This window comes from Leucopleurus acutus, assembly GCF_964270905.1.
Source record: "Leucopleurus acutus genome assembly, chromosome: 1".
NCBI classification, from domain to species: Eukaryota; Metazoa; Chordata; class Mammalia; order Artiodactyla; family Delphinidae; genus Leucopleurus; species Leucopleurus acutus.
The window spans coordinates 1,557,023-1,577,771 of NC_139142.1; the positions used below are offsets into that span (position 1 = coordinate 1,557,023).

A 20,749-nucleotide genomic window follows, 5' to 3' on the forward strand; every position below is an offset into this window, starting at 1 on the left:
GCGGGGAGGGCAGGCTGCAGGCCGGGCCAGACTCGGTGTCCGCTGTTCTCTGCTGGGGCAGCTCAGTGGTCACAGCGGTTCCAATCTCCTGGGCGTCCTCTGAGATCCACCACACGTGGCCTTTTCTGTTCTTTCCAGATCGCCGTGGAGACACACTTAAGGGAACTCACACCGGAGAACGCAAAGCAGGCTCCACTCGGGTGAGCCCAGCGCGCACGGGCCTCTGACTGTATCTGCCGCCGTCACCCCAGAGAGGTGGGTCAGGGCAGGGCGCCCCTGGCCTGGGGGGCGTGGGGCTGGGACACAAGCCGGTTTCTCCCGCCTTCTGCGGGGGATGAAGTGGGCTGACCTTCAGAATGCGAGGCGGGGATGGCTCTTCAGATGCATCTGTGTGTGGATTGAATCCTAGGTTCTGAGTTACCGAACAATTGCCCGGACAGAAGCGCCGCCTTGGACGTCTCTCAGTGCTGTCCCTGGTGCAGTGAAGCCTCTCCACGCTCCGGGCTGATGGTGTGGCCCTGTCACAAAGGGAACCGCGCACCCGGGCTCCGTCACTCTGCTGCACTCAGCTCCCGGGCTGCTCGAGGGGACGACAAGCGCGTCAGAATTGTGTCCCTGGGAATCCGTCCATCTCTGTGGTCACCCCATTGAAAAAATGGACGTGGATCAGTTGGACCTGAATCCTAGAATTATTGCTGCAGTTAAGAAAGGTGCGTTTGCTGATGTTTATATAAAGTGATTGTGTAAAAGTATGAACGCACAGATCACCTCATGTAGAACAGGTTTACCAGGTTGCCTGTCCGAGCCTCGGGGACCCTCTGGTTACTGATCCCAAGACAGCTGGTCCTGATCAACGCCCTGATGCTGGAATGTGCCGCAGGTTTTTCAGTTGTGTGTGTTTTTAACTGAAAGGACTTCTTTTAAGTTAATATCATTTTCATCAAAGCAGTACACGCACAGTGTCTGAAAAGTGAAACGGAACTACTTACCATTTACGAGTCTTTTAGCAGCATTTTGTATTTATGTCTGGGTTGCTGGCGAGTGTGCTTGTGTTGCTGTGTTTGATTTGTCTGTGTTATGAGTCCTCACAGGCCTCCTGTTTTGGGGGTGAGGGCAGGCTGGTGCCCGTGTGCCCCTGCTTCCTCCACACCTCCCCCCCACAGTTGGAACACAGTTTGGGTCCCATTAGCCATCAGGGTTGTGACTAGGGACATAATGGCTGCCACTGAACCCAGGGTTATGACTGTTTCCTTTCTTGTACCGTCTCTGGTTTTTCCCCCCTGAGTTAGTGGTTGCCTCCTTTTTTCATGCACTGCATCTCCTCTGTACTTCTGATTATTCCCACGTCACAGCAGGTCTGTCAGGCAGCAGTGGCTCTTTTCTAAATGCTCAAAGGGTTGGCCAGCCCACCGAGTCTGCTGGCATCTGGGCGCGTCCATCCCCAGGCTGCACTGGCCCCTCCGCAGCCCGGCTGGTGCCCCGCACCCGCCCTCTGTTCTCCCTGCCTCCCGGGGTGTCTGTGAGGGATGCTTCGACATCAGGTGCTTGTGAGCAGGTGACAGGGGACCTGAGTGAGCGCAGGGCTCGGCAGCAGGGTGCCCCCCTGCTCCTCCATCCTGAGAGCACAGCAGTAGTTTTGTTTTCCCCTTTCATTCAGTCTTTGTCTTTTAACTGAAGCACTCAGTGCATACGTATTTAAGGTAATTCCTGATAAATTTAGGTTTAATCCTCCCTTATTATGCTGCGCTGTTTGTCCTATTTTTTGTGTTGTTTTTCTTTTATGCTTTCTTCTGGATTGGTTGGATCTATTTTTAGCGTATTTTTTTCTTTCTACTCGTTTGAAAGTAATGTGCTTATCTAAGCTCAAAATTATTCATTTTCCTCATGAAACACCAGCTCCCTTGGGCCGTTCACCCTGTAACCCAGCCCTCCGCGGTACTGCCACCAGCATGCTGACTCTTCTTTTGTCTGTTCACCCCACTGGCCATCCCGTGGCCTGGGTGTTCCTTTGGATCCCTTCCTGCGGCTTCTCCCTCGTGCATGGTTCCCCCGACTCGGCCCGGGCCCTTCCCAGGCTGTGCACACACAGACCTGTCTTGGGAGATGTGTCCGGGCGGGCATGGGACCAGGCGGAGGCCGCTGCTCCCGGCACCAGGGAGAGGCCCAAGCATCCGGCTTCTGCAGCCAAGACATGGGCCTCCCCAGGCCCCTTCCCTCCCGTCCCGGCACGGTCGCCCTCTATCTGGGGGTCCCTGCAACTTCAGGGAGCAGGTGGACTGGCCTCTGCCCACCAGGTCCCCAGAACTGGAGGATACCTGTTGTCCCTGCTGTGTCTGACCTTGTCTTGTAATTGATTCTATACCTTCAGCCAAACTGAGGTCAGTAAAGGAGGTTCTGCATCTTTCTGGACCAGACCTGCAGAGACTGACCCGCCTCTCCGGCCCCGACGTGCAGCGCTTACTGAAGGCGGCCTCCTCACACCTGCAAGGAAGCAGCGTCTGCACAGGTGCCCGGTGCCCTGGGGTCTGGCTGGAGGAGTGGGGTGTGGGGCTAAGCCCAGAGGCCACGGCGCTGCAGCCCGAGGGGCCTCCTGGCCCGGGGGCGGCTGTGCGGGGCTGGGCTCACCTGTTGTTTCCCCGCACCCAGCGCTCCACCTGCTCCAGCAGGAGGAGCAGTTCCCTGAGCAGCACGAGCGCCTGAGCCTGGGCTGCCCCGTGCTGGACGGGCTCCTCCGCGGCGGGCTGCCCCTGGACGGCATCACCGAGCTGGCCGGACGCAGCTCCGCCGGGAAGACCCAGCTGGCACTGCAGCTCTGCCTGGCCGTGCAGCTCCCACGGCGACACGGAGGCCTGGGGGCCGGTGAGTGCGGCCACTTCGGGGGGCGGGCAGGGGTCCTGACCTGTCACCTCACGGGCACCTGCCCTCGAGGCCAGAGGCTGCCCCTGGGGGCCGTTTTCCAGGGTTCCCGTCTCTGTCTTCACAACCGCTCTGCGATTCCTGCCTCAGGAGAGGGAGGGGGGCCAGGGACCCCTCGGTGGGAGGGAAAGTGCAGAGCCCCGGGGCCTGGCCGAGGGGGGACAGAGCCGGCCTGGGGTGACTCCGAGCGACATGTCCCCTGCAGAGGCTTGGCCCGCGGCCACTGTGACCGCATTAAATGTGGGGCCTGAGGCACATTTTCCTGAGAAAGTGACTTCCCAAATCAGGTCTGAAAGGCCCAATTTTGAAAAGAATGGCCAGGCGGCTCTGCACTTCAGAAAACGTGGAGCTCCTCCCCGCCAACCCTCAAACGCTGGGCCACCTCGCCGCCAGCTTCTCGAAGCCCCTCTGTGGGCGGGCACCCCACTCATCTGTCCCAGTGAGACGCCCAATAGGGTGTGGGGCGAGGAGCTTCGAGGGCCGTGCGAGTGGGTTTGGCTGTGACCCTTCTGTCCAGGCCTCTCCCAAGATGCGGAGAACACGGGTGCCGCGGCGTTGTGACGAGGGTCTCGGCCACGTCGGGGGCTCCCCAGGCAGCCCTGCCCCCGGGAATGGGCTGGAACGTGCCAGGGAAGGTTAGGGAGGCCTCAAGGGTCAGGAGCTCACCACTGACACGGTCAGAGGGTGCTTCTCCCTCCATCCTGCATCTCTTTTCCAAGTTTGAAAGTCTGTTGAAACAGAATCGGGTCAAAATGAAAGTTACACACTCACAAATCGGGCACGCGGACGTGGTGTCAGTGCTTCTGGCTCTTCTCTGGGTCCCCTCCCCGGGGCGGTGCCGCGACCGGTACAGCGAGAGGAACGGTAGGTTTAGCCGTGGCCCTGAGAGTCCTGGTGGGGCTCAGCCAGCGCACCGCCAGATCACAGGCCTTTCTTATTTATTTATTTATTTATTTTTGGCTGCGTTGGGTCTTCGTTGCTGCACGCAGGCTTTCTGCAGTTGTGGTGAGCAGGGGCTGCTCTTCACTGAGGTGCGCAGGCTTCTCATTGTGGTGGCCTCTCTTGTTGAGCATGGGCTCTAGGCGCGCGGGCTTCAGTAGTTGTGGTTCGCGGGCTCTAGAGCCCAGGCTCAGTAGTTGTGGCGCACGGGCTCAGTAGTTGTGGTTCGCGGGTTCTAGAGCTCAGGCTCAGTAGTTGTGGCGCACGGGCTCAGTAGTTGTGGTTCGCGGGTTCTAGAGCTCAGGCTCAGTAGTTGTGGCGCACGGGCTCAGTAGTTGTGGTTCGCGGGCTCTAGAGCCCAGGCTCAGTAGTTGTCACGCACGGGATCCGTAGTTGTCGTTCGCGGGCTCTAGAGCACAGGCTCAGTAGTTGTGGCGCACGGGCAATTAGTTGCTCCGCGGCACGTGGGATCTTCCTGGACCAGGGCTCGAACCTGTGTCCCCTGCATTGGCAGACGGATTCCTAACCACTGTGCCACCAGGGAAGTCCTGAGGCCCTTCCTCTTTATTTAACTCAGTGGTTTTTATCATTTTCACAAAGTTGTGCACCCACCACTACTATCTAGTTCCAGAACATCTCATCACCCCAAAAAGCAGCCCCATCCCTATGAGCAGTCACTCCGCACTCTCCCCTCCCCCAGCCCCTGGCAACCACCCATCTGCTTCCTGTCTCTATGGATCCGCCTGTTCTGCACATTTCAGATACACGGGATCATGCACATGTGCCCTTTCACCCAGGGTTCACCCACGCTGGAGCACGTGTCGGTGCTTCCTTCCTTTGCAGGGCTGAATAATGTTCCTTCACGTGTACAGACCACAACTTAGTGACCCTTTCATCCGTTGACAGTCATGTGGGTTGTTCACACCTCTTGTTCGTGCGTGGCTTCGGGTGGACACCTAGGAGTGGGATTGCTGGGTCGTATGGTAGCTGCGTGTTCCGCTCTTTGAGGAACTGCCAGACTGTTCTCAGCAGTGGCTACACCGTTTCACTTCCCATCAACGACGCAGGAGGCTCCAGTCCCTCCACGTCTGAGCCGACGCTTGTCCCTCTGACGCCAGCGTGGGTGGCTTCTCACCGTGGTGCCGACCGCACCCCCGGTGGCCGGTGACGTTGGCCGTCTCTTCACGTGCTGCTGCTCATTCGTGTGTTTTTGGAGAAATGTCTGTTCCAATCTCTTGCCCATTTAAAAGCCTGGGTTATTTGCCTGTGGAGCTGTAGGAGATCTTTATATTATCTGGCCACTAAACTCATCAGATAAACAATTTGCAGTATTTTCTCTATTCGGTTGTCTTCTCCCTCTCTTGTTGGTGTCCTTTAAAGCAGTTTTTCACTTTGATGATGTCCAATTTGTTTCTTGCTTGTGCTTCTGATGTCATGTCTGAGGACCCACTGCCTAACCCAAGGTCATAAGGTTTACCCGTGTTTTCTTCTAAGAGTTTTGTGGTTTGGGCTCTCATATTTGATCCATTGTGATTTAGTTTTCCTATATGGTATGAGGTAAGGGTCTAATTTCATCCTTTTGCACGTGGGTGTCTCTGTCCCAGCGCCATTTGTTAAAAATACTCTTTCCCCACTGAATTGTCCTGGGGCCTTTGTTGAGAATCGGTGGCCCCTGGTTCTTTTCAGCGCAGGACTCTGGGGGTATCTTCTGGTGGGGATTCCAGGCCCCTGGTGATGCATCGCCTGTGTTTTGTTTACTGGCTTTTCCAGGCGCAGCAAAGACAGTTACCACCAGGTAGCCCAGAACCATAGGAGGAGCCTTGACAGTGGAATTGAGGGAACATCCGCCCAACAGGGCCTGGGAGGGGCATCTCCCTGTGTCTGCAGGAGGGGGCGTTTCCGAAAGCCGGGAGCCCCTACAGTTCCCCTCGCTCCCACTCGGACAGCCCAGGGTAGGCAGACCCACAGGGTGAAGTTCCGGCAGCGAGGGGCCTGCGCTGGGAGGTGGGCGCCGGCCGGCCCCCGTGCTGGGTCAGAGGGGCAGACCCACGAGAGGCAGTGCAGGAAGGAGAGGGTCGTTGGCCTTTGGCGGGGCGGCCTCAGGCCACCCCCAGCTGCTCACCGCCCTGCGGCTTCCCAGGGGCCATTTACGTGTGCACAGAGGACGCCTTCCCCAGCCAGCGTCTGCAGCAGCTCATCGCTCAGCAGCAGCGCCTGCGGATAGATGTCCCAGGGGACGTGCTCAGGAAAATCAAGTTTGGCCACCAGATCTTCATCGAGCACGCAGCCGACGTGGTAAGCGTCTGAGGGGAAGCCGGCCGTGCGGGCGGGCCACGTGCACGACCCGTGAGGTCAGGCCCCGGTGCCCGCCTGCGGCGAGTCGCCTGCTGGGGGCCGTGTGCTCCACTCAGGCTGGCACTACTCGTTACCTGGACTCAGGCTGAACTGAGCGTCCAGTGTGTTTCTGGCAGCCTAACCCCAAGGGAAGAGCGGGCAAGGGAGGGCACCGGACACGCCACCTCCTGCCCCCTAGAGGAGGCCCCAGCAGGGCACAGAGGTGCCCGCGGCCCAGAGGACGGGACCTGCCGTCCAGGCCACTGGCCCGGCAGCAGCCGTGGTGTAGGGTTGTACCTCTGCCTCTGAAGGAGGGGAAAGCCCCCTTGTCGAGCCCCCCCCCCCCCGATTGCTGAGCACGCCTGGCAGGGCCGCTGGGGCGACACCACACCTGGAAGCCGTCCCCGGGTCACGCGCCCTCCCCGTGGGCAGACAGCGGTGGGAACACCGAGGGCAGTGGCCCCTGGGGAGGGGGCAGGGGGCAGGCAAGCGGCCGGGGAGCAGCCAGCTGAGGTCATTGTTTGGGGCTGAATAACGAAGCAAAGGCTTCAGGAGGGAGATGGGAGACGGAGTACAGACCAGTGCACCGAACACAAGTGTGCAGAGCCACCCACCCAGGCCCTTTCCCCACTTAAGAACTGCTGTAAAAAGAATTTCCGGTAAAGGATGAGCTGTATAAACTTTTAATTTTAAAAAATTTTACCGTAAAATACATGATCACACATAGCACGGGGAAGTGACACGATGAGCGGTGGCACGCGAGCCCGGGCTGGTTCAGGGCACGGGCGGCCCGGGGTGGACCGGCGGCAGGTGGCTGTCCCCTAGGGGCCCAGCGCGGCCGTGGCTTTGCAGGTGAGTGCGCGCTGGCGGTGGGCAGCGCGGTTATTAGCGTGACGGTGCTCAGGGCGTGGACACAGGAGAAGACGAGGTCAGTGCTACAGGCTCCGGCTCCAGGCCCTCCAGCCTCACGACCGTCCCCTGGCTGTCACAGGGCCCTCTGGATGCACACAAGCAGCACAATCCTCATCCTTCCGGTGCATCCTCACTGAGAATCCTCACTGAGAAACGCAGCAGCGGGTCAGGGCCCGGCCCGCCGAGACCCCGGCGGGGGGTGGGGGCACATTCCTAAGTTCTGTTCCGGGAGCAGCTCTGGTGGAGGAGGCCCCCAGCCCCTCGCTGGTGTCTGCCCAGCAACTGGGGGGCCCTGCCGGGGGGAAGCGGGAGGTGCGGACCAGGGCCTGATGCTGCTGCACAAACAGAGCCTCGGGGTCCCAGGCCTCCTCCCGGGGGACGGGGTCTCCAAGCTAGGCCCCTCTCGGAGTCCCGTCGCTGCAGCAGGCGGGTGCAGCCCTGCCCCCGCCCCCGGCCCCCCGGTGCCCCAGCGCTGCCTGAGGTGGCGGGAAGGGGTGCAGGACTCACGTTAAGGCTGGCGTCCTCCAGGCCGCTGCTGCTGCTGTCATTTTCCACAGAGAGGGGCTCTGCTGGAGACACCCTGGAGAGTTAACAAGCACAGAGTCGAATTTCATCCCAGACACCCAACAGCTCTCAGGAGTGCCTGACGGGACGGCCAGTGTGTGGCCACTGGGCACCAGGGCCGAGTCCAGGCCGGCAGGGCCAGGCGGCCCCAAGGGACAGGGCTGCCCCGAGCACAATGCGTAGGGCCTTGGGGGGCAGGTGGGGCTGGCCTGGAGGCACCTGAGGCCCCACCCACGCCGGTTGGCGTCCTAGCACACAGCCTGGGCGCGGCCCGGGGGTCTTTACGTGGGAGGCAACGCTGGTGGCAGGACAGACTCAGGTCCCCGCACACCTGCTTCCTCCCTCCACTGGGTGGGGCTGGGCAGTCCTGGTGACCGTGGTGGTCCGGGTGGTCGGTGCCCAGCATGGGGCCACTGAAGGGGAGGGGCCCGGCCACCGTGATGGCCCAGGGCAGGGCGTGGTGAGGGCCCCCCCCCCCGCCCCCCGCGCGGGTGGTGACGGCCACCTCCCCTCGGCTTCCAGGACACCCTGCTGGAGTGCGTGCGTAAGAAGGTGCCTGTGCTGCTGTCGCGGGGTATGGCCCGCCTGGTGGTCATCGACTCCGTGGCAGCCCCGTTCCGTTGTGAGTTCGACCAGGCGGCCTCGGCCCTCAGGGCCCGGCATCTGCAGGCGCTGGGGGCCGAGCTGCGCCGGCTGAGCTGCACCTTCCGGAGCCCCGTGCTGTGCATCAACCAGGTGGGCCCCCCTCCACCCCCGGGGAGGGCGAGGCCGGGGGGGGGCGGGGTCCTCACCGCCGCTGACCCCGATCTGGACCCTCCAGGTGACGGAATCCACAGAGGAGCGGGGTGTGGCAGCCGGGCCGCCGGGGTGAGTGGGGCGCCCCGAGGGCAGGGGTGGCGGGGCCCGCAGATCCACACACAGCACAGGACAGTCGGGCTGTTTTCTGTCTCAGTGTCGGGGGAGAGCGGGCTTCTCCGGCCCTGGGCATAACCTGGTCCAACCAGCTCCTGGTGAGGCTGATGGCCGACCGGCTGCGCCCTGAGGAGGCCGCCTCCGCCCCGCCCCGCCGCACCCTGAGGGTGCTCTCCGCCCCCCACCTGCCGCCTTCGTCCTGTTCCTACACGGTCACCGCTGAGGGTGTGCGGGGGACACCTGGGACTGAGTCCTGCTGACGTGTGGCCCTCCCTCTGGTGAGGGTCCCCTCAGGTGCCAGGGGCTGCGGGAAGCGCCCAGAATCCACAGCCTGCCCCCATCCCCGCCGGCTGCTGCAGCGTCTCTACAATAAGCAGCAGCTTCCTCCCCCTGGGCCCACGTTAGCTCCCGCCTGGATGCAGGCCCCTGGGCCCCGGCCAGACAGGGCCTCCACCTTGACCCCCCACAGGCTCCGCATCCAACACCCACGCCTCGGGCCACAGCGGGGCCGAGGTCAGACGAGCGCCCACTGGCCCTCCTCACCCCGCGGTTGGGCTGTCGGCTCCTGGCCGCCAGCACACCCCCTGGCCCCGGTCTGGCACAGGGTGGAAAACACATGGCAGGCCAGGCCGCAGGGTCCAGGAGAGGCATCGGGGCGGGGAGATGTGCCTTGTGCGCTGCCCCTGCCACCAGCCCCCCAGCCCGCAGCGAGCGCTAGCAGCCTCGGCGCCAGCTTGGCCCATCTGCCGGGAAATCCGTTCTGGGCAGACGAGAACTATTCTAAAGGGAGAGCACATCCCGCTGTGCCCTCAGTGCCTCCTCCAAGGCTGGCCACAGTGGCCGGGACCGCCAGCCCTGGCCTGGGGGCGCATCCACTCTGGCAGGGCGCTCCTGCACTGTGTGCATAGAACTCGGGACCTCCCATCAGCCGGGGTCCTGCTGCATCGGGCCAGAAACTCCAGAATCTGAGCATCTGGTCGTGGCAGCACAAGGCCCCACGGTCACCAAGGGACGTGACTGCCCAGTTCCGGCAGGGCTGCGCCGCCTTCACCCCCATCATCGCCCTGCCTCTGCCCCCTCCCCGCTGCTGCCCGGCACAGAGCAGCCCCGGCCGGACAGACGTGCCGGGAAGGCACTTGCAGCCCCTGGACCCTCACCAGCGCTTGCTCTTTGCCAGGCACTGTCCTCGGGACTCATACACGTGACGTCTGTCCTCACAGCCTGGGGCAGCCCTGTCACTCCACTTTCAGCGCCGTGGCCACCCTCCCACAGCTCCAGGAGCTAGACACTGGTCCCAAGCTCCCACGGGCTCACTGGGGCGGGGCGGTAAACCCCTGTCACGGGGCACATGCTTTGTGCACGTCATTCTAGGACCGGATGATCCAGTTACAACTTTCATCATGTTTTCAAAGTAGTCTGTGACCCTAAAAAGACTGGGTGCCTAACGTTAAACAGGAAAGGGTTCTTTCAGGGTTGGAGTTTTACAAGAGAGCCTTTCCACAAAAGTACAGGGGCTTTACAACAGGAAATAAAACACTTTATTTTTGTAAGTAAATATAAACAGTTCCAAATGATTTCCTAGGCGAGTCACACCAACAGTGAGAAAAGAAAACTACTGCTCCAAGACAGAAGGTATGTTTCACGGCCAACCCCCTGCAGAGGTGTGGACCAGCACAAGCACACCCACATTCAGCCTCCGGGCAGCCGCACCCGCCCACCAGGCAGACAGGCCGCCCTGGGGGTGCTCACCCACCAGGGGCCATAGAACTTGGCAGTGGGGTTTTCTCTCTGTGTCTCAGGAACACCAAGTCCCAAAGCAGTGTCCACCCTACCTCCCTGGCCTCTCAGCCAATCCCATCCCCCAGAGCACACCCCAGGGACAATCGGACAGTCCTCACAGGCCTGTGACCCCCGAGGGGTAGCTGCACACCACTGTATACACCATCTGAGTCCTCCTGTCGTGGTGGAGAACTCAGTGGAAGCCGCACAGGTCTTTACGCATCAGCCCGATTGCACGGAGGAGACGTGTGCAGGACGATGCTCGCTTAGCTCACTTGAACTTCCCCTTTGGTTGGTGCTATCCAGTGCTGCTTTAGTTTCCAGATATCCCATGATTACACAGTACAACGTCTAAACATACCAAAAGTTGGCCTCGTACAGATGTAACATGCCTTCCCCAGAACATTCTATGAAGTTATAACAATGAGTGCTACAAACTAAACTCTGAATTCTTAGCAGTACTTACACTTTACTGTAAAGACAATAACTAATTACATGATACTCCTAGCAGCCTCCTGACCAAACAAATAATAGGGACTTTTTTTAAGTTTCAGAAAATAACTACCTGAATCCCTGCAGCACCGGAAGTGCCTGCTCCGCCTGGGGAGGGGCGCAAGGGTCAGGAGGCCCAGCTCTCCACGACCTCAGCCCTCAGACACTCACGTAGACCCTCAGCTCCACTGCCAGTCCGTCCTCTGACCAGGGGAGTCTAACTTGATAGACACAGTACAGTGTAGAAATGGGTGCTGGCCCCCTAGGGTCCCCTCACCAGGAAAGGAAGAGGGAGGGCTGGACCACCCCCACTGCTCTCTCCGAGAATGTTAAAATCCTGACTACCAGACTGCAAGTAGGTTACAACCTGGCTTCTCTCTATTTTGATACAAGTTCAAAAATCAGACACTGCCGAGTCCCAGGTAGCATCCCCTCTGAGACACGAAGGCTTTTACAACCCAGCTTCAGGAAGGCCCTCGAGCCTCTCTTACCCCAAATGCTGTCTCCATGTGGCCTTACAAAGGCCACCATAACCCTCGGGGAGCCAGGGCCAGAGGGCTCAAAGCCAGACAAGGTTCAACTAAGGCCCCTGCAAAGAAGGTCTCTTTTCACCAACTGGAAGCTTAAAATTAAATCCTGTTCTTAGCCTCATGTTTATTCTTTCTAAATGCCCTTTGTTTTTCCAGAGACAACTGTCACTAAGGGAAACCGAGTGGGTTTCAGATGTCCTGTACCAGCTCTGTGGCTGGGAGGAAACTTCAATGTAGTGGGAGGAGGAGCCAGGACAGCTTGGTCCCCTCCTGGTTCTGATGTGACACAGACACATCACCCCCACTGCACCTAAACGTGAACCTGAAAGGGCCACAGTGCCCACATGGGGACACAGCTCTGCTCTTTTTTCCAGTGGTTTCTTACAACCCATCATATTTTTTTAAACACCTCTAGAGAGCATTTTGAAAGTTCCTGATCCATCGGAAACTGCAAAACCTAAGTGGAGTCAGGAGCTGAGGAAAGGAGCGTGGCCAGAGGAGACAGGCTGCAGGAGACCGGTCAGCCTCAAGGGCCCCCAACACCGGGCCAGGGTGTCTGCCTCTGGGGGGGGCACAGCAGCTCTCACCAACACAAGCACCAGTGCCCTGAGGTGATCCACTACTGAATTATAGAAACTTTTAAACAAAGCTTAAGTTAAAGTCTAGCCTTGCTGTACCGAAACCCCAGGACGCTGCTGCCTCTAACCCTCAGTCCGAGGTCCACAGTGGGGGTGAAGGACACGTGCAGTCCAAGGGCACCCCACAGTGAGCACCCCCTAGTCCCCACAGGGAGCCCAGGGAGCACGGAGCACCCCAGCCCAGTGCAGTTGTTGAGGAAAAGGTGGCTGGAAGCGCCTTTGCTCAGTGACACCACCCATATGATAACATTAAGGTAAACTAGAAACTAACCCTGACAACATTTCACAAGGACGCTCACAGCTTTCCAGATCCTTTCAAACCTCCTCAGCAGGGATGTGCCCTTGTACAGTTGGCATCATCTGGAATTACACCTTCTTAGCCTACCAGCTAGTCTCACGGATTCCCTTAAGGAATAATGTCTCAGGGTTGGTTTGAAAATGTATTTGTCAGGCCTTCCCTGGTGGCGCAGTGGTTAAGAATCCGCCTGCCAGTGCAGGGGGCACGGGTTCAATCCCTGGTCCGGGAAGATCCCACATGCCGCGGAGCAACTAAGCCCATGCGCCACAACTACTGAGCCTGCACTCTAGAGCCCGTGAGCCACAACTACTGAGCCTGTGAGCCACAACTACTGAAGCCTGCACACCTAGGGCCCGTGCTCTGCAACAAGAGAAGCCCCCGCAATAAGAAGCCTGCACACCGCAACAAAGAGTAGCCCCCGCTCACCACAACTAGAGAAAAGCACGTGCACGGCAACAAAGACCCAATGCAGCCAAAAATAAATTAAAAAAATAAAGTAAGATGCATCTGTCAGAACCCACCCTGTGTTACTTAACGCTACAAAGAAAAGCTTTTTAAAAGGAACACATGCGTCTCCGTGTGCTAGTGTACAGAGGCCTGGAGGAGGGAAAAGGGCTCCAAAGGGGCTGAGATGCAGACCAGGAGGGGATGCAGGCCTCCCCGCAGCTACCCCATCTCCCCCGCTCCCTAATCCCAGCATCGCTGCCACAGGTCACTGGATTCCTAGTCTCAAAGGATGTAGTTTAAGGTTCCAGTCTTAATGAACAGCCTTAACACAGTATTACAATTGAAAGCAGGTTTCGGTGCTGGGGCCGGTGTCCATGAGCAGCGGCCGACCCCGAGTGCGCTGAGCCAGCTCCATACCTGGCCGGGTCCCACCGCCGGGCTTTGGCAGCTCTCAGGCACTAGGGCTGCAGACCGCCTAACAGAATTCGGGGCAAACCTCCAGCAGGTGGTGGAGGTCACCATCCAGGAAGGGAGGCGACCCCAGGGCCGCCCTGCAGGGGGGAGGGGCCTGGCCAAGCTTTGAGGGTCTCAGCGCTCATTAGCCTTGGGGGTTAATCTAGCTCTGCCTCGACCCGTGGGGGCCAGGTCGGCGTGGCTGGCACTGAGAGCTCTGGAGTCTGCCAGACAATTATTTCGTTCCTGCGTGAAAAAACAAATGGAAAAATTATTCTTAACCAGTACCTCACATGACGCCAGCTTCCAGTGGTCTCGGCACTAACAATAGCTGCACAACTCACATCAACACACGAGAGTCCTGATGCTCAGGTGTGTGTGTGCAAAACACAAGAAAGGGGAGCAAAAGGACTGTGTTAGCTCCAGACCTTTTAAAAACAAAAGTAGTTTCTTCTGTCGTCATCGTCAGGAGTGCATCCTCCCAGCACCCTGCAGCTTTTAAACTAGAGGCCCGATGACAGCATCCTGGGAACAGCCGCCCCCCGCAGCGTGCTGGGGGTGAGGGGGAAGGCCAGCACTCCTGCCAGCCCGTCACCGTCCCTGTGCGTCAAATAGTTTACCGGTGGGACTGAGGTGACTGGGAGAGCTGCTGCACCAACAGGTGTGGGGACCAGGACACCTGGTCCTGGTGGACAGCAGCCAGGCCACAGAAGGGGCCAGAGGCCTGGGCGCACCCAACAGTCACACATGGAAAATAAAAAGGCCATTTGTAATGGAGAACAGGATGCCAACAGTTTTAAGTGCAAAGGTGACCGGTCTGTGCGAGACTTGGACAGGTGACAAAGTGCTAAAGACTATTTGTCAAAGTGACTGTACTTAGTGAAGTTCTGAATAGTTTTAAAACACTGAACAGCTTAGCTAGACATTATATTAGTTATAAACTACTAGAAGCTAAAATCATACAAATTAACAACTGGCCAAGTTTTGATATTACTTTATCAGAATATTTAATTTTTAATTGTCAATCAACGTATTTGTAAAGATCATTAATTCGTACACTGAGAATGTTCACAACATTCCCATAATTCAGATGGTTAAGCTCATGCCGACTACGAAAGTGTCATTTATGGTGTCTGTGTGTCCTGAATCAGGAACACTAAAATGCCCACAGGCTCTGCTGAAAGGGTAGCAGCGGTGGGGAAAGGCCAGCCAACATGTAAAGGGTGTAAGTGGGGCAGTCCACAGGCTCTGCTCAAAGGGCAGCAGTGGTGAGGAAGGTCCAGCCAACATGTAAAGCGTGTAAGTGGGGCAGGGCTCCTTACTTGGAAATGGTCTGCGGCCGCCGTGCCACCCATGTTAAGGACAGTCAGAGAACTGGCACGCTTCATGCTGCACCCAGGACGGCGGACATGCAAGGACAAACCGTCAGCACATCAGTCAACCAGGAGCAGAGAGCACAGCAAAGCCACCCCTCCAAAGCTTCTGTCACCATGGGGGCCTGGGACCATCCCTAACGGAGAGGAGACCTTTATCTCGCCCAGACTGGGATACCCACTGGGATACACGTACAACCCAGATCTACTCTATTGCACCCCGCAGAAAAAAGCGAAGTTCCTCTGCGTCTTTCTCAGCAAAAAGTTTATCTTCGAGCCCCATAAAGCCAGTGTCGCTGCAGTTTCACTTGTTAAAACCTGGCTCCTATAGGAGCAGAGGGGCTCTGCCAATGCCACCCGCTGACTTCGGCGTGGGAGCCCGAGGAGCCTCCTGAGATGAGTTTCAGGAAGGGATCCTCAACGACTCCCGTAAACCTCACCCCTAAGTGATCGCGTCAGAGAGAGACCCTCAAGGGACTTCCCTGGTGGCACAGTGGGTAAGACTCTGCGCTCCCAATGTAGGTGACCTGGGTTCCATCCCTGGTCGGAGAACTAGATCCCACATGCATGCCGCAACTAAGGAGCCCACCGGCCACAACTAAGACCCGGCGCAACCAAATAAATAAATATTAAAAAAAGAGAGAGAGACCCTCAAAGCTCAGTATTAAGATCAAATGCATAAATATATTCTGTATTTTGTAGATTTTTCTGTATTAAAACTAGGCAAAAATAATTTTTTATTAGTAAAATAAACTCTAAGGCTAGTATTTCTCTGCTCAGAAACCAAAATTTAAAACATATTTCATGGCTTTACATTTACAAAAAACATACTGATTTTTATATATATATATATAAAATTTACTTTTTTCTCCCGTTTAACACCTTTAAGATACTTAATAAAATATCTTACAAATTACCTATAATCTAAACTTATAAACTTATAGGTGCTTACTGCCACCACGGATGACCTCAAACAAAGCCACCTTCTCTTTTAAAGCTAAAAGAACCAATATGAAGGGTTATTTTTAAATGTTTATAATAGGATCAGTAATTCTGAATTTGAACTACTATGAAATCAACAGTGACCACTATTATTTACAAGCTGAGGGCATGGCTGCAAGGGTGAAGCACAGGTGTGAAGGCTGAGCACAACCAGACACAGACGCACACACGCGCGCGCACCAGCTGCAGGGACCAAAGGTCCACGTGATGGACGCATGGCCGCCAGCGCCACAGGCACAGTGCCAGGCAAACAGCAGGCGCTTACTGAGCTCTCACTAAACAAACACTAAAAGCAAAACCTTAACTGGCTCATCCCCAAGTATTACAGAACTCACTCCCCAAACTTCCCACCTAGGACAAGACAAAAATATCCCAATGAACCCCACACAAGTGTTGCCAGAGCTCTGGACAGGTTTTCCTCTATTCAGAACCACTAAAGGACAAAGGATAAAATCAAACCAAATCACCAGTGAATTATATTCTGCCATATTTAATTATTCTGTTACTTAATTGGCCAGCTACCTTTTCCTAAGAAAGGTACACAAACTTTGTCCTCAAACCTCCTTTTCTTTACAAGGTGAAGTGAAAGAACAACTTGCCCCATCAGTGACTCTTCAGAATCGCACCCACACTCTCACTGAAGCTCGCGGTGCCCAGACCATCCAGCAGTCCAGTGCTTCCCTGGAGCTGTGCCCACTGCAGGCTGCAGACCCTGCTCCCGGGGCACCCACTTCAGTGATTCTCACAACGTGGCCCACCCAGCAGCGCTGGCGCTACCCGGGAACTTGCTAGAAAGGCAAATTCGCCCCGCCCCCCCCCCCACCCCAGCCCCACTGCATCAGAAACGCAGGGGTGGGCCTTGCAGTCTGTTTTAGGAACCCTCCAGGAGACGCTGAGGCATGCTCCAGTTTGAGAGCCACTGGTCTAGTTAATAAAGATCGCTGCTCTTACCTGGAAAGATTACTTTGTTCCATGCATTTGACGGGATAAACTTTCTAAATTATTTAGTTTTTCAAAAAGTTTAGTAAGATATCAACCCAAATAACATCACATGGGAAAACTGTTAAGATATGCAAGTGTGTGGGTCTACTTTTCATCAGGTCAGGCTGGCAAAGCGTTCTTAGCGCCGTGAACATCCGTACTGGGGAGCGTCCACACATGCGGCGTCACGGGAAAGACAGAAAGACGTGAAGAAGGAGAAACTGTGAGCTCTGCCGCGTCCAGGACTCGGTGCCAGAGTTGGACGCTGCCCTAACGAGCTCTGAGACATCCAGAACCCCAGGCCACAGTGCGTCTGCCCTGGCAGAACCGGCCGACGGCCTGCACGGCACAGAGCGCGTGACGCACCCTCACTTGACGCATGAGACACGCCGAAGGGTCAGGACGGGGACTCAGCGGGCCCAGCGATCTGCTCAGCCCCTCCCCACGCTGTGAGAGGCCAGACAGCACCCTATCACTTTAGCTCTGGAAACCGAACAAGGGCACTTTAGGACCCACTTCCCTAAGGCAGCGCGCACATGCCTCCTCCCAGGCAGGGCCGATGCCCCACGCGCCCGCTGAAGCCCCCAGTGGCTTCCAACACCGCAGCTTCTGGCGATTTCACACCGGATGTGGGCGGAGCGCGGGAAACTCCCTCTGCAGATTGTAGGCATTTCTGAGAAGAGGGCAATGGCAGCATATAAACATCCAACTGCTCCTCTTGCCTCCAAAGCCATCGGGAAGCAAGTCCCTCGCCAGCAGAGATGTGGGGGCGGAGCTAAGGGCAAGCCCAGCCCCTCTCCCCACAGGTGCGGGTGAGGCGCGGGGCAGAGAGCCCGGCTGGGCGACCCCAGGGGTCTCGGGAGTCAGGCCCCGACTGATGACAAGAGGAATGACACGGGACATGCCTTACAGACAGCAAAGCGCACAACTGTAAACGCACCTACCTTTATACTCCCATACGTTACCCAAAGGAACTCGGTCTCAGTCCTGAGACATTAGAATTCTTACAGAACTTAAAGTGAAATACTTTAAAACAGAGTCATACTAAGATAAGAATCAACCTTTACAAAATAGGTACCATTTTAGGGAGGTTGAGTTTCACGAACAGCTGACAGTACAATACAGTGCTTCTGTGAGAAACGCATCCAAAAACAGGAAGCCGTTTACACCAGAAATAACCCAGAAACCAGGGCAATTTGTTAGCACTAACAGGGAAGGACAAAGAACCCTTCCTCTGACGAACCTTATAAAAAGCAAGGAATATCTTAGAATCAAATTCCTTTGATAACTTAAAAGTTATTGTTCAAAAGACCCTAAAAGACTCATGACTGAAGAGACCCTTTTCTAAACACATGCAAAACCTAAGGTTTTTTAAATCTCCTAAAGAAACTCATTATAACAAAAGTCTTGAAATTGTCATCCTTCTATTTAAACCATTTTTCTTCCTATAGTAACACCTGTATGATGAGATTGAATATAGTCACAGCTGGCATTTGATTTTAAAAGATTAAAACTAACTTTAAAGGATTTAAGCTAATGCTGGTTTTAAAAATGAATAATGCATACTTAGAGAAAACAAGTTAATATGCTCAATATTTTAATATTAAATTCTTACTTTCCACTGCTAAGGCTTTCTTTGAACATGTAACAAAATCAAAGAATTCCATAAATTTCTTTCAAAAGCTTCAGCTCTTTTAGCCTCTAAGCAGGAAATTTCACAATTTTTTCTCAACCTAACCTGGGCAAAAGTCGTATTGCAGCTACTAACCCTCTGCACTGCTACCGTGTGGGAAGCAGGCGGGAACGCAGCTCTGAGGTCTACGGGCGAGAAGGGCGGGCGGGCGGGGGCGGCGATAGTTACCCAGGGTCCTTTGGCTCACTGTCTCGTGAACCTCCTCCCTTCAGCTTCCTAACCAGCTTCTCACTGCTGCGTCTAATTGAAGCCCGGAGTTTGCTAAAGGAACCACTGCGTTTTAAAGATCCAGTGCCATCCTGAAAAAAACGTGAACAAATGTGAAGCGCCACACGGCTCTCCCTCCCAACCCGCAAGAGACAAAGCTAAATGAAAACAAGAATTCACATCGTGTTGACCTGCCGGTCTGTGACGTGCTGGTAATGTGATTCCTACAGAAATTATCAATTCGCCATGTATGTAAATACACTTTAAATAGAAATCTATCCATTTTAAATTTCATGAAAGATAATCCAATGAATATGAAAACCTTTGAACATGAAAAAGCTCAAACAAAAGTAGTAAAATCCCCAAAGGAAAATTAATTATATTACTGTTTTGAAACAAAAGATACACAGAAAGACTCAAGGAAATTAAGGCAGCTTCTAGGAAGATCACCAAAATCAAACTCCACGTTTAATAAATAAGGAAGCATCTGGTCCATGAAACAGTACAGGACCTAAAACATTTAGGTTTGACATAGGCAACTTCCTTTTAACAATTTCATCTACATGCAGTAGATATACTGTTTCTTCATTAAGTTTTATAGGACAGTTTTATTAAATGTTGATTATAAATGTAGTGGGAAAATTAAACAATACGTTCATTCTATACAAATAACTAAAAATCCTTAGATGCCTTGTAGGAAGCAAGTGAAAGAGTGCCCAGCTTTCGTATAACTGATTCAGACATTAATAAGTGAAACACTTGGCAGCATCTGGATATGAAAATCAAATACACAAAGTGAAAAAAATGTGTATAGAACAACTTTTATTCTCAGAATGAATCATTTAGTAAGATTAACAGTAGCCCCACCACTTCTAGAAGCTACGGCAATGCTGCATTCCATGGAAAGAATGAGAAGGTCTACCAAGCAGACAGACACCAAGACACAGGTCAGTTGGAGTGAGTTTATTAGAAGTTAGAAAGACACAAATACACAAATCACTGAACACTTAAAGATTAGTAGAGAAAAGCAGAATTGCCAAAATTTCACACAAAGACTACACAGCAAATTCTACTTGAGCACGATCCTAAGGGGGAGCGCCCAGAGCCCAGGGTGGTCCCACCAGGTCTCCAAACGCGACAGGAGCAGCACATGCCCTACTCTGACAGCCTAGGTAGTGTCACAGTCACCATCATGCCATTGCAGTAACACCTGGGGGATACTACTAACTACCTCTTATCAAAGTGAACAGCTAATTGCTCTTAGTTTTTAAACTCATGTATTACACAGTAAATGGTTTTATTAACACAGTTTATATTACTAAGTACATATCTGGCAAAGCTACATGTATACAGAGATAAGGAACCCCCCAAAAGGACAGCAGCACCAAAGGAATGGCCAGTCACAGAGAGGTGTAGCTCTGACAAGAATCCTAGGGGATTGCTAAACACAGCAGTCAGCACTGGAGAGAGAAGAAAAGCTGGAGGAGATGCCGCCCATCATGCAGGAGACAGTGAGTGTCACACAGGGCAGCTAGGCCTGTTAGACAGAAACGGAGAGAGAAAGCCCAGTGAAACTCATGAGAAAAGAGCCAGTTTCCACGCAACACAGCTTGGCTTACAGTATTTCTAGGTCACAAAGTCTAAGCAGCATTTTACCGCTTTAGTATTTGGAATTACCTTCTGTCTGCTCCTGTCAGCCCCGTATGAAACAGGTACTGGACCTTATGTTACATTTCACATAATCTAGACTAAAATCACTCCTAATCCTCAATAAAATAAAATTCAACATTTTTAGAGCACGGACTTGGCACCGTGCTAGAAATCTCCTTGATACTTACAATAAAAAGGTTTTCAAGTTACTGTACATAAGGAGATTCTGAAACAAAAACCATCGACAGTGACCAAAAGAAAGATTGCTATGCACAGGAAGAGTGCATTCATTAAAGATTTAACTTTATCAGAAATCCTCTTGCATAGAACTAAACTATAAAGTTCTCTCTGAAATCAGAAAGGACTTTCTCTGAAGAACACTAACATTTTAGACATTTCAGAAATGTTAAGAAACACTGACTTTTAAAGTTTATAGCACATTTTAAACATGCAGTTGATAATCCAAAATAAAATTAACTAGAAAAAGGATTTCCGAAGCAGCAACGCATCCTGGGTCCTGGCAGATTGGAAGCCCCAGACCGCGGGGACCTGAGCCCGCCCGCGCTGACTCACCATGCGACGCTGAGCAAGTCATTTAACCAGCCCGAGCTTCATCTTTCTCATCTTTA

At 54.5% G+C, this 20,749-nt stretch overlaps 2 protein-coding genes across 12 annotated transcripts in view; one reads left to right on the top strand and one right to left on the bottom strand.

Moving 5' to 3' along the window:
- Positions 1 to 652: 652 nt before the first annotated feature.
- XRCC3 (X-ray repair cross complementing 3) lies at positions 653 to 8,837 on the top strand (the record flags this gene model as incomplete). Its single annotated transcript, XM_082848316.1, has 7 exons — positions 653 to 710; positions 2,369 to 2,506; positions 2,647 to 2,859; positions 5,996 to 6,150; positions 8,188 to 8,400; positions 8,486 to 8,532; positions 8,618 to 8,837. The coding sequence occupies exons 1-7, from the start codon at positions 656 to 658 to the stop codon at positions 8,835 to 8,837; spliced, it is 1,041 nt and encodes a 346-aa protein (XP_082704442.1). The 5' UTR covers positions 653 to 655.
- KLC1 (kinesin light chain 1) overlaps positions 6,880 to 20,749 on the bottom strand; it is a 58,823-nt gene continuing 44,953 nt past the window's right edge. For 4 of the 11 annotated variants that reach the window (XM_082848185.1, XM_082848183.1, XM_082848184.1 and 1 more), the window contains exons 14-16: positions 18,432 to 18,562; positions 7,609 to 7,681; positions 6,880 to 7,247 (exon numbers count right to left, since the gene is read on the bottom strand). In XM_082848185.1, the coding sequence (XP_082704311.1) occupies positions 7,245 to 7,247; positions 7,609 to 7,681; positions 18,432 to 18,562 (207 nt within the window). In that variant the 3' untranslated portion in view covers positions 6,880 to 7,244. Of the gene's footprint in view, positions 7,248 to 7,608; positions 7,682 to 9,622; positions 13,461 to 14,536; positions 14,604 to 18,431; positions 18,563 to 18,583; positions 20,745 to 20,749 lie in introns of those variants that run through there. The other 7 variants (XM_082848180.1, XM_082848181.1, XM_082848177.1 and 4 more) reach the window with 4 other exon arrangements.